We start from the raw sequence: 13,604 nt of genomic DNA, 5'->3' as shown, positions 1-13,604 counted from the left end.
CGCCGTGTTTGGAGGAGGAGGAATGCTGCCTATGACCCCAAGAACACCATCCCCACCGTCAAACATGGAGGTGGAAACATTATGCTTTGGGGGTGTTTTTCTGCTAAGGGGACAGGACAACTTCACTGCATCAAAAGGACGATGGACGGGGCCATGTACCGTCAGATCTTGGGTGAGAACCTCCTTCCCTCAGCCAGGGCATTGAAAATGGGTCGTGGATGGGTATTCCAGCATGACAATGACCCAAAACACACGGCCAAGGCAACAAAGGAGTGGATCAAGAAGAAGCACATTAAGGTCCTGGAGTGGCCTAGCCAGTCTCCAGACCTTAATCCCATAGAAAATCTGTGGAGGGAGCTGAAGGTTCGAGTTGCCAAACGTCAGCCTCGAAACCTTAATGACTTGGAGAAGATCTGCAAAGAGGAGTGGGACAAAATCCCTCCTGAGATGTGTGCAAACCTGGTGGCCAACTACAAGAAACGTCTGACCTCTGTGATTGCCAACAAGGGTTTTGCCACCAAGTACTAAGTCATGTTTTGCAGAGGGGTCAAATACTTATTTCCCTCATTAAAATGCAAATCAATTTATAAAATTTTTGACATGCGTTTTTCTGGATTTTTTTGTTGTTATTCTGTCTCTCACTGTTCAAATAAACCTACCATTAAAATTATAGACTGATCATTTCTTTGTCAGTGGGCAAACGTACAAAATCAGCAGGGGATCAAATACTTTTTTCCCTCACTGTATATTTCAAATATATGTATTCCTCCGTACATGCGATGTATGGTAGGCCTGTTCATCAGTGGTAGTATGTTTCTTGAGGCCCTGAAGCCTTGGGGAAGCACTAAGTGAGTACATTCAAACCTTTGCCTAAATAGTTGTCCAAATGTCTCTTTTCCCCCACAGGTAAGCTATTCATTCAGTGGCTGTATCTCAAGGTACATCATGAAGGTACATCACAACGTTCAGTGGCTGTATCTCAAGGTACATCACGAAGGTACATCACAACGTTCAGTGGCTGTATCTCAAGGTACATCATGAAGGTACATCACAACGTTCAGTGGCTGTATCTCAAGGTACATCATGAAGGTACATCACAACGTTCAGTGGCTGTATCTCAAGGTACATCATGAAGGTACATCACAACGTTCAGTGGCTGTATCTCAAGGTACATCATGAAGGTACATCACGACTCAGAGGAATTAGAAATCATGAGGATGCTCTTCTGTGAATCAAACCATGGGTAAAATGACACACGAAAAGACAAGTTAATTTTCAGAATTTCAAATGTCAGGGGGAAGAGGCTGCTTCAAATATCAACCATCCTTTACTTATGAGTACCTTTGTTTTGCGTGTGCGTGTCAATGCTATTTTCCTGTATGAAAATACAACAGCTTAATGACTGCTCCTCTCTCTATACCATGCATTATACATATTTTAATGTACGTAATTTATGTGAAACTAATGTCATACATTGTTATTCTCTAAAAATGACTGTCTAATGCCCTCTTTCTATGTGTCTCTGCTTGTCCCTCAGTTCCTTTCTGAAAGTCCTGTCTCCATGACTGCTCCTCTCTTTATACTGTATATATAAACTTAATTTATGACCACTAAATGGCACTCCATTCCCTACATAGTGCACTACTTTTGACCAGAGCCCCATGGGCCCTGATGAAAAGTAGTGCACTATATAGGTAATGGAGTGCCATTTGGGACGCTATATATGTGTACTTGAGAATCTAAGAGACAAAATAAACTCTATTTTTAATGACGAACTAGTTCTTCAAGAAAAAGAACACCAGGTGAATACAGCAGTTGTTCAACTAGTCTTTTATTAATTCATTCACTCGTTTGTTTATTATTGCTGTGTTTTTCTCTCCTTCAAAGTGTTATAAAGAAAAGCCGCCCTCTCTTCAGCTCCTCCGACTCCTTCTAGCCAATCACCAGTCGACACCTGCACTGTGTCGTCCAATCATATCTCTCCTTAACCAACTCGTCATCACCTCAACCTGCCATCCAGAATAAGCCCACATTTAGAATAGGTACTAATGTTAAATTAATTTGAAGTAGTCAGTTTAACTCAATCTCATGATCTCACTCTCAAATAAGGGCAGGAGTTGTTCTTGACCATGTGACCTGACCAGGAATAAACCCCTAGACTAGTCATGCACATAACATATATCTGTTGTTGTTGTCATCCAGATAGCCTGTGTAAGTATGGAGATGAGACAATCGCCATGTTTCTCACCGTGAGACCATGTTTATAGAGAATTACTGACCCAACCCTGTTATTACCCTGTTATAACACTTTTTCCTCTCTTTCTTTTGCCATTCAGGGGTGCCATTAAACCCTTCATTCCTCACCATTCATGTAATAACACCATTCCACTTGGAACCATCTGTTAGGTTTCACTGCTTGTCAGGCCATTGGCCAGCTTTTCAGATCAGAGCTGTTTACTAGCCCTAAAACCAACATTCAGCCAATCACGTTGGCTCTTCTAGCCCTAAAACCAAGATTCAACTAATCAATGTTGGCTCTTATTGCTGTACAGATGAATCCATCATTATTGAAATGTCCCAGAAAAATCTATCTTTTCTACTTTTTAAACTGTGTGGTCTGAAGGCTATAGGAGTGGTGTACAACATTCTAAAACCAAACATAATGTGTAAACACACATAATCAAAGTACCACACTGTGAGTATGAGTGTGAGTGACCAAACACACACAAACACAGTTCCATCACCACTTCTCTTCCTGGTCTATCACTTCCTTGTTCCTTTCTTCTCTTCATAGTCTGATGCCTGAGAGAGGGCAGCCGTTCTCAACGCCACAGCACTTCACATCCAACGTTCCCACAATGTTCCCACAACGTTCCTATGTCACTTCCATTTCAATAATGCTTGGGTGATGTTGAAAACCCTGTAAATCAGTTGAGCGTATGTAATAAAAATACATTAAAAGCATGTTGACTACTAACTTGCCGCTGACATTATTCGCTACTCTAGCAGTGAAAGACTTCTGCTACATGATTCTTCTCAATTCTCTACTTATTTACTAATAACAAATCAAATCATTATTCTCTATAAAAATACTAGGATCTGTCCATATGGCAATAATTTATAGAATAATAGATCATTTTATGTTCCTTTTCAGTGAATGTGTTGAAGTATGTTTAGGCCATGCGTTATCTGTGTGTTGTGAAAGGACAGAATAACTAAAGTCTTGAAATCCAGTTTACTCAACATTTTAGGAATATGGACCAAATGAGGCCTACAAACACTATTGCATTTCAGAGAGCTTTAGAAGCTCTGATAACAGTCTGTATCAGTCATTTTATTGTGTGGTGTTTGTTGCAGCATCAGTGTCAGTCAGCTAGGAGTCCCCAGCCCCAGAGGCCTCAAATGAAGCCAGGGCTTGTAGCTCTCCCAGCCCGTCTTCCTAGCTCCGTTGTGGGACACTGGAGTCCTCAGGGCTGCTGTCCAGCAACTCATCTTCTGAGAAGCTGATGTGCAGACAGGTGTCATTGATGGGGGAGGAGAAGGGGAGCGTGTGCTCGTAGCTGTTCGCGTGTGTGCCTGGGGTGGCGGTGACGCATGACAGGGGCGCAGTTTCCCCCCTCATGTCTACAAGGGGGCTGCCACAGCCGCTAGAGGCCGTCAGGAACGTCCCCCTATCCCCAAACGGGTCCTCTTCGTCGTGGAGGGGCGACAGCTGCGATTTAGTCTCGGAGCGGACGCCGGAATCCTCGCTAGCTGAGCCGCACGAGCCGCTCTCGCCGCCTCCGTTGCTGAGCGAGTGGAAGTCTCCAGAGAGTCCAGAAGCGAGGGAGCATGGTGTGATGTCTGGGAAGGACAGGCTCTCGCTCCGGCTCGGAACGCCACCATTCCCGTCTACTTGTGTTGTCAGGGGCGTGGTCAGCGGGTTGAACTCCAACCCCGGAGAGACAGTTCGGCTGGCTCGCTTACGGTTGAAGGACGGGGGAGGAGGGTCCAATTTAGGGATGATCTGTTTAAACCTGTCAATAAGAAAAGAGAGTTTGATTTAATTGAAGGTCACATCTCAAATCAAATGACACCCTATTCCCCATGTAGTGCACTACTATGATGAACTACTTTAGACCAGAGCTCTTTAAACCTGTCGTTCAGTAATTAAACATGTAAGGGCATCGAGGGGCACCCCTTAAATGACACACTCACTCTGTTCCCTATAGTGCACTACTTTTGAACAGTAGTGCACTATATGGGGGTATTAGGGTGTCATTTGAGATGTAGTAAAATATACGTCTTATATTCCTCAAAATAGTCAATAACATGAGCCACTGCTCTCAATGTAAATGTAGTGAATAGATCCATATTCATGTTGTGCAGAAGACATATTAAGTGAGTGTTTTCTCTATAATATGCAGGAGCATTCAAAAGGGAAATAAGCCTCACCGTTTACATCTTCACAGTGACACTTCCATTCTATAAACCCAATGCACTTTGAGGGACCCGCTGCCTGATGGGAGCTGTGTGTGTATTTCTGTGTGTGTTTGTGCGTGTTTGTGTGTTCGGTGAGAGCAGTCTGGGCACTTATCTTGGTCCCACAGCCCCCCTGTTGGGAGGAAGAGGGGAAGAGAGGAAAAGAACGAGAGAGATGAGAGAGAAAGGGAGCTGCAGGCTTTCCCCTCCTCTATCGACAGCACCAAACACACACTAAAAATAGCTGCATTGCAGTCTCCCTGTTTAGACCACAGAAAACCCATGCTGGTTTTACCACACACACAAATGACAAACACATACACTATATATACAAAAGTATGTGGGCACCCCTTCAAATTAGTGGATTTGGCTATTTCAGCCTCACCTGTTGCTGACAGGTGTATAAAATCGAGCACACAGCCATGCAATCTCCATAGACAAACATTGATAGTAGAATGGCCTTACTAAAGTGACTTTCAACATGGCAAGTCAGTTCGTCAAATTTCTGCCCTGCTAGAGCTGCCCCGGTCAACCGTAAGTGCTGTTATTGTGAAGTGGAAAATTCTAGGAGCAACAACAGCTCACAGAACGTGACCACCGAGTGTTGAAGCGCGTAGCGAGTAAAAATCGTCTGTCCTAGGTTGCAACACTCACTACCGAGTTCCAAACTGCCTCTGGAAGCAACGTCAGCACAATAACTGTTCGTCGGGAGCTTCATGAAATGGGTTTCCATGGCCAAACGTTGGCTGGAGTGCTGTAAAGCTCGCCGCCATTGGACTCTGGAGCAGTGGAAACGCGTTCTCTGGAGTGATGAATCACGCTTCACCATCTGGCGGTCCAATGGACAAATCTGGGTTTGGCGGATGGCAGGAGAACGCTACCTGCCCCAATGTATAGTTCCAACTGTAAAGTTTGGTGGAGGAGGAATAATGGTCTGGAGCAGTTTTTCATGGTTCGGTATAGGCCCCTTAAAAGGGAAATCTTAACGCTACAGCATACAATTACATTCTAGACGATTCTGTGCTTCCAACTTTGTGCCAACAGTTTGGGGAAGGCCTTTTCCTGTTTCAGCATGACAATGCCCCCGTGCACAAAGCGAGGTCCATACAGAAATGGTTTGTCGAGATCGGTGTGGAAGAACTTGACTGGCCTGCACAGAGCCCTGACCTCAACTCCATCAAACACCTTTGGGATTAATTGGAACGCCGACTGCAAGCCAGGCCTAATCGCATGAATGGAAGCAAGTCCCCACAGCAATGTTCCAACATTTAGTGGAAAGCCTTCCCAGAAGAGTGGAGGCTGTTATAGCAGCATAGGGGGGACCAACTCCATATTAATGCCCATGATTTTGGAATGAGATGTTCGACGAGCAGGTGTACACATACTTTTGGTAATGTAGTGTATATGTGTACAGTGAGGGAAAAAAGTATTTGATCCCCTGCTGATTTTGTCCGTTTGCCCACTGACAAAGACATGATCAGTCAATAATTTTAATGGTAGGTTTATTTGAACAGTGAGAGACAGAATAACAACAACAAAAAATCCAGAAAAACGCATGTCAAAAATGTTATAAATTGATTTGCATTTTAATGAGGGAAATAAGTATTTGACCCCTCTGCAAAACATGACTTAGTACTTGGTGGCAAAACCCTTGTTGGCAATCACAGAGGTCAGACGTTTCTTGTAGTTGGGCACCAGCTTTGCACACATCTCAGGAGGGATTTTCTCCCACTCCTCTTTGCAGATCTTCTCCAAGTCATTAAGGTTTCGAGGCTGACGTTTGGCAACTCGAACCTTCAGCTCCCTCCACAGATTTTCTATGGGATTAAGGTCTGGAGACTGGCTAGGCCACTCCAGGACCTTAATGTGCTGCTTCTTGAGCCACTCCTTTGTTGCCTTGGCCGTGTGTTTTGGGTCATTGTCATGCTGGAATACCCATCCACGACCCATTTTCAATGCCCTGGCTGAGGGAAGGAGGTTCTCACCCAAGATTTGACGGTACATGGCCCCGTCCATCGTCCCTTTGATGCGGTGAAGTTGTCCTGTCCCCTTAGCAGAAAAACACCCCCAAAGCATAATGTTTCCACCTCCATGTTTGACGGTGGGGATGGTGTTCTTGGGGTCATAGGCAGCATTCCTCCTCCTCCAAACACGGCGAGTTGAGTTGATGCCAAAGAGCTCGATTTTGGTCTCATCTGACCACAACACTTTCACCCAGTTCTCCTCTGAATCATTCAGATGTTCATTGGCAAACTTCAGACGGCCCTGTATATGTGCTTTCTTGAGCAGGGGGACCTTGCGGGCCCTGCAGGATTTCAGTCCTTCACGGCATAGTGTGTTACCAATTGTTTTCTTGGTGGCTATGGTCCCAGCTGCCTTGAGATCATTGACAAGATCCTCCCGTGCTCCTAATCTCAGCTCGTTACCTGTATAAAAGACACCTGGGAGCCAGAAATCTTTCTGATTGAGAGGGGGTCAAATACTTATTTCCCTCATTAAAATGCAAATCAATTTATAACATTTTTGACATGCGTTTTTCTGGATTTTTTGTTGTTGTTATTCTGTCTCTCACTGTTCAAATACACCTACCATTAAAATTATAGACTGATAATTTCTTTGTCAGTGGGCAAACGTACAAAATTAGCAGGGGATCAAATACTTTTTTCCCTCACTGTACACACACACACACACACACACACATACACACAAACACACAAACACACGTGTGCGCCTACAAACACACACACAAGCACACGAACACACACACACACACAAAAAGCTTTGATTCCTCCCTGTTTAATTCTATTTGCTTTTTTTAGTTTTCTAAGTGAAGTTACAACCAGCCTATGAGTGAAGCCTGTTTGTAGTGTGTGAGCTGTTATGAGTTGTAACTGTTGTTAGCTCTAACTGGTTCCTATGTGTACTGTGTGCTGATATTGAACATCTATGTAAAGCTTATAAAGGGTTTATGAAGGCTTCATTAAGCCTTTCATGTTGTTGTCTGTTAAAAGTGGCACAGGCTGGTTCCTAAGTGTATAGTTATTGAGTTGTATGTAGCCTGGTTTCTAGTTGTGTGGTGTATTTTTATTGAGTTGTATGTAGCCTGGTTTCTAGTTGTGTGGTGTGTAGTTATTGAATTGTATGTAGCCTGGTTTCTAGTTGTAGTTATAGAATTGTGTGTGAAGTGTGGTACTAGCCACAGTACGGGTCTGGGGGTAATAAACAGTGTTTTACAGTGTGTCTGACTGTCTGACTGAGTGGTTGCATCTCTAGCTAGCAGCTCCCCAGTCAGTCTGTGTGATTTCTAAATGTTTGACTCAGCACTTCTGTCCTGTCTGCTGTCAGGGTGGAACACCTCCCTCCCAGGGCTACCACTCCTCCCTCTACCTCTCTCTTTCTCTTTCTCCCTCCTCTCTTTGCCTCATTCTCCTTCCCCCTCCTCCTCCCCCTCTCTCCCTCCCTCACTACTCCTCTCTCTACCTCTTTCTCCTTCCCCTCTTCTCTCTACCTCTTTCTTTCTACTGCCTCCTCTCTCTGCCTCTGTCTGATTCCCCCTCCTCCCCCCTCTCTCTCCCTCTTTACCCCCCTCTCTCCCTCTCTACCCCTCTCTCCCTCTCTACCGCTCTCTCTCTCCCTCTCTACCCCTCTCTCTCTCTCACTACTCCTCTCTCTCCCCCTCTGTACCCATCTCTCACTCTCTCTCCCTCTCTACTCCTCCCTCTCCCTCTCTACCCTTCTCTCTCTCCCTCTTTACCCCTCACCACTCCTCTCTCTACAGCCCTCTCGCCCTCTCTCCCTTTCTACCCCTCTCTCTCTCCCTCTCTACCCTTCTCTCTCCCTTTCTACCCCTCTCTCCCTCACCTCTCCTCTCTCTACCCCTCTCTCTCTCTGTCTCCTTCACTCATGCCCCCTCTCTCTTTCACTACCCCCCTTTCTCTCTGTGCCTCCTCTTTTAGTCTCTTGTTCTCTCTACCTCCTCCCTCTGTTTTTATTCATCTCTATCTTGTTCTCACATGCCTTTCTTTCTCTCTAGCTCTGCTTCCCTGCCTTAAACTCCCTCCACCTTTCTCTATCTCCCTCCTTCTGTCTCTCCCTTCCTCCTTCTGTCTCGCTCTCCTGTCTCTCCCTCCTTCTGGCTCTCCCTGTTTGCATCTCCCCTCTCCCTCTGTTCATCGCTATCTCCCCTCTCCCTCTGTTCATCTCTATCTCCCCTCTCCCTCTGTTCATCTCTATATCCCCTCTCCCTTTGTTCATCTCTATCTCCCCTCTCCCTCTGTTCATCTCTATCTCCCTCTGTTCATCTCTATCTCCCCTCTCCCTCTGTTCATCTCTATATCCCCTCTCCCTTTGTTCATCTCTATCTCCCCTCTCCCTCTGTTCATCTCTATCTCCCTCTGTTCATCTCTATCTCCCCTCTCCCTCTGTTCATCTCTATCTCCCTCTGTTCATCTCTATCTCCCCTCTCCCTCTGTTCATCTCTATCTCCCTCTGTTCATCTCTATCTCCCCTCTCCCTCTGTTCATCTCTATCTCCCTCTGTTCATCTCTATCTCCCCTCTCCCTCTGTTCATCTCTATCTCCCCTTCTCCGTATGTGCATTCTCTCCCAATCTGACACCCCTACCTCCACGCTGACTGGAAGACTTCAGGAGTAATTTAATGAGGTAACAAACATACCATGGTAAGGTCTCCCTACTCCTCCCTACCTGGAGCCATTACTCTGGCTGGCAGCAAGGCAGTAAGGTCTCCCTACTCCGTACTCCTGTGTTGTTTATGAGTATGAGAAATTATAGTGTGATTATGCTTGTGTCTGTGTGCTTGTGTGTGTGTGTGTGTGTGCACGTGAATGTGTGTGTTGTGTGTGTGTGTGTGTGTGCGGCCGCCTGAGAAGGCTGGCAGGTAATTTCCTTGCTAATGGACATTTCACTTCCTAATGAGCTAAAACATACAACACACAACGTCTGACCTTATCACAATCCCCATTTTCAGACAAAAAGAACACTGTTAAACTATAATAACACCAAATCAAAAACCTCACTGTCTCTCTCTCTCCCCCATTTCTGTCTTTCTCTCTCTGTCACAGACACAATCAAGACCCCGCTAGCCCTATAATTTGAATGTCATTAAATGACACAGGGGGAATCTTTGATTAAAACTATGCTAATATGATGATGATTGCACACGTATGTTAATATGCAGTAATCATGAGTGCCCTCATATGGCAGCCTGTCCTACACACTTCTCAAGGGTGACACAGGACAGAGCATGCGTCCAGTAAATTAAACGTGCACAGTAACCTGGACAACACCCTGTCGTTCTCCGCTAACATCAAAGCGGTGACCCGATCCTGCAGGTTCATGCTCTACAACATTCGCAGAGTACGACCCTACCTTACACAGAAAGCGGCACAGGTCCTAATCCAGGCACTTGTCATCTCCCGTCTGGATTACTGCAACTCGCTGTTGGCTGGGCTCCCTGCCTGTGCCATTAAACCCCTACAACTTATCCAGAACGCTGCAGCCCGTCTGGTGTTCAGATCTCTCATGTCACTCCGCTCCTCCGCACACTCCACTGGCTTCCAGTTGAAGCTCGCATCTACTACAAAACCATGATTGCTTGCCTACGGAGCTGTGAGGGGAACGGCACCTCCTTACCTTCAGGCTCTGATCAGACCCTACACCCAAACGAGGGCACTACGTTCATCCACCTCTGGCCTGCTAGCCCCCCTACCTCTACGGAAGCACAGTTCCCGCTCAGCCCAGTCAAAGCTATTCGCTGCTCTGGCACCCCAATGGTGGAACAAGCTCCCCCACGACACCAGATCAGCGGAGTCACTGACCACCTTCCGGAGGAAACCCTACCTCTTTAAGGAATACCTGGAATAGTATAACAATAATCCTTCTACCCCCCCCCCCCCCCCCCCCCATAAAACATTTTTAAAAAATAAAAAAAAGGGGTGGTTGTCCCACTGGCTATCCTAAGTTGAATGCACCAATTTGTAAGTCGCTCTGGATAAGAGCGTCTGCTAAATGACTTAAATGTAAACATGCACAGAGGTGTTTTGAGAGGGGCACCACTGCCCACACATGCTGATGTACAACACAGTCCCATGCTTGATTCATATACAACGTTTCACATGCCGGAGGACTGTATACTCACATCCACAGAGAGGAGGAGAGGAGGAGTGAAGAGGAAAGGAGGAGAGGAGGGGGAGCTAGGCTGGGTATGGTTCTGTTATCATTGGGCCCCCAAGGCTCCCAGGGAGAGACAGGCTGGTGCACCACAGGAATCAGGAATAGGGGGAGGTTACTGGTTAGGTATGGAGGAGGTTACTGGTTAGAGACGGGGAGGTTACTGGTTAGGTATGGGGGAGGTTACTGGTTAGGGATGGGGGAGGTTACTGGTTAGGGATGGGGGAGGTTACTGGTTAGGGATGGGGGAGGATACTGGTTAGGGATGGGGGAGGTTACTGGTTAGGGATGGAGGAGGTTACTGGTTAGGGATGGAGGAGGTTACTGGTTAGGGATGGAGGAGGTTACTGGTTAGAGATGGAGGAGGTTACTGGTTAGGGATGGAAGAGGTTACTGGTTAGGGACGGGGAGGTTACTGGTTAGGTATGGGGGAGGTTACTGGTTAGGGATGGGGGAGGTTACTGGTTAGGGATGGGGGAGGATACTGGTTAGGGATGGGGGAGGTTACTGGTTAGGGATGGAGGAGGTTACTGGTTAGAGATGGAGGAGGTTACTGGTTAGGGATGGAGGAGGTTACTGGTTAGGGATGGAGGATGTTACTGGTTAGGGATGGAAGAGGTTACTGATTAGGGATGGAGGAGATTACTGGTTAGGGATGGAGGAGGTTACTGGTTGGGGATGGAGGAGGTTACTGGTTAGGGATGAGGGAGATTACTGGTTAGGGATGGAGGAGGTTACTGGTTAGGAATGGGGAAGGTTACCGGTTAGGGATGGAGGTGGTTACTGGTTTGGATGGAGGAGGTTACTGGTTAGGGATGGGGGAAGGTACTGGTTAGGGATGGAGGAGGTTACTGGTTAGGATGGAGGAGGTTACTGGTTAGGGATGGAGGAGGTTACTGGTTAGAGATGGGGAGGTTACTGGTTAGGGATGGAGGAGGTTACTGGTTAGAGATGGGGAGGTTACTGGTTAGGGATGGAAGAGGTTACTGGTTAGGGATGGAGGAGGTTACTGGTTAGGGATGGAGGAGGTTACTGGTTAGAGATGGAGGAGGTTACTGGTTAGGGATGGAGGAGGTTACTGGTTAGGGATGGAGGAGGTTACTGGTTAGGGATGGAGGAGGTTACTGGTTAGGATGGAGGAGGTTACTGGTTAGGGATGGAGGAGGTTACTGCTTAGGGATGGAGGAGGTTACTGGTTAGGATGGAGGAGGTTACTGGTTAGGGATGGAGGAGGTTACTGGTTAGGGATGGAGGAGGTTACTGATTAGGGATGGAGGAGGTTACTGGTTAGAGATGGGGAGGTTACTGGTTAGGGATGGGGGAGGTTACTGGTTAGGGATGGAAGAGGTTACTGGTTAGGGATGGAGGAGGTTACTGGTTAGAGATGGGGAGGTTACTGGTTAGGGATGGGGGAGGTTACTGGTTAGGGATGGAAGAGGTTACTGGTTAGGGATGGAGGAGGTTACTGGTTAGGGATGGAGGAGGATACTGGTTAGAGATGGAGGAGGTTACTGGTTAGGGATGGAGGAGGTTACTGGTTAGGGATGGAGGAGGTTACTGGTTAGGATGGAGGAGGTTACTGGTTAGGATGGAGGAGGTTACTGGTTAGGGATGGAGGAGGTTACTGCTTAGGGATGGAGGAGGTTACTGGTTAGGATGGAGGAGGTTACTGGTTAGGGATGGAGGAGGTTACTGGTTAGGGATGGAGGAGGTTACTGATTAGGGATGGAGGAGGTTACATAGTTAGGATGGAGGATGTTACTGGTTAGGATGGAGGAGGTTACTGGTTAGGATGGAGGAGTTTAGATTAAGACAAGGATGAGCAAGAGGGGTTACTCAGTGCCAAAGAGAGGGAACAATCAGACTGCAGTAAGGCACTGTATTTCTGTACACATCACACAGAGCACAGGGACCACAGTCTACTGCAGAGGGTGTGACTCTCTTCTCCTTGAAGAATAAATAATTGGCAGATGTAAAATGGAGGTGGTTCAGTGTAATAAGTAAACTTGCCTGAGACCTGAAGACTTACATTAGCTCCCATGGCCAATGCCTAGGCTTTAGCTCTGCAGGCTAACACAAAGCCTAGGTTCGAATCCAGTCACATATACAATATTTGGGTAGGTTATTCTACACATGTTACTGTAGCTTCTCCTGCCAGGCACAAGAGTAAAGGTGAGAATATAACACCTGCCTACATGGGACAATACGTAATGACCAAATCAATGGCAATATACTGATGTTTATGTTTGAGAGTGTTGGCGACTTGCCGTACATATAGATCAACACAATGCACACCGCCTCAGCCCTATCTAGCTATTGACCCCACCAATCAATAGCCCACAAAACAACCGGTCTGCCACTCAACCAAATAACCTTTCAACACATCGATCCCACTCAATCTCTTATTCCCAAAGAAGCAACCTAGACTCCGCCACCAAACAAACACACTTTTCTCCCAGGAACAGGAAAAAGTTGGGGTTTATAAAGAAAGAAGAGATCAATAAGAAACCATTGGGGCTGGATAATCCTCAACATTTGATCATTGTCTGACAGAATTCATCTCCTGATAGAGATGGGCTTGCTCAGAGGGCCTGCAGGACAGACAGACTTACGGAGGGACAGACAGAAAGACAGACAGACGGACGGACAGACGGACGGCCACCACGCACTATGGCATCAAACCCCTCAGTCCCCACTGACGCAACTCTGATTAGCTTGCTAAGAATCTAATTGGCTGACCTGAGATTGGGCCATCCAGGGTGGCTTGCAAGGTGGCCCATGGATACGGACCTGGATACTCTGTTACTGTGGCGAGGAGATCTGTCGAACCCTACCACATGAAAGCCAAGCTTAATGAATTATTTGGTGAGGGTACAACCTCACAGTGACGATGGAATGACATGGAGCTTCTGTGGAGATATCAACAGACTGCACAGCACACAGCTCAGTGAGAG

At 46.6% G+C, this 13,604-nt stretch overlaps 1 protein-coding gene across 1 annotated transcript in view; it reads right to left on the bottom strand.

Annotated features, from left to right (window-relative positions):
• Window positions 1–1,820: 1,820 nt before the first annotated feature.
• LOC311128252 (carboxyl-terminal PDZ ligand of neuronal nitric oxide synthase protein) overlaps window positions 1,821–13,604 on the bottom strand; it is a 135,483-nt gene continuing 123,699 nt past the window's right edge. Inside the window, exon 11 of the mRNA XM_084160301.1 lies at window positions 1,821–4,016. Within this exon, the coding sequence (XP_084016427.1) occupies window positions 3,440–4,016 (577 nt within the window). The 3' untranslated portion in view covers window positions 1,821–3,439. The remainder of the gene's footprint in view (window positions 4,017–13,604) is intronic.

The sequence above is a fragment of the Coregonus lavaretus genome (assembly GCF_964263955.1).
Source record: "Coregonus lavaretus genome assembly, chromosome: 4".
NCBI classification, from domain to species: Eukaryota; Metazoa; Chordata; class Actinopteri; order Salmoniformes; family Salmonidae; genus Coregonus; species Coregonus lavaretus.
Note: the sequence above shows the minus strand (reverse complement) of the source record. Positions and strands in the feature narration are given on the sequence as shown.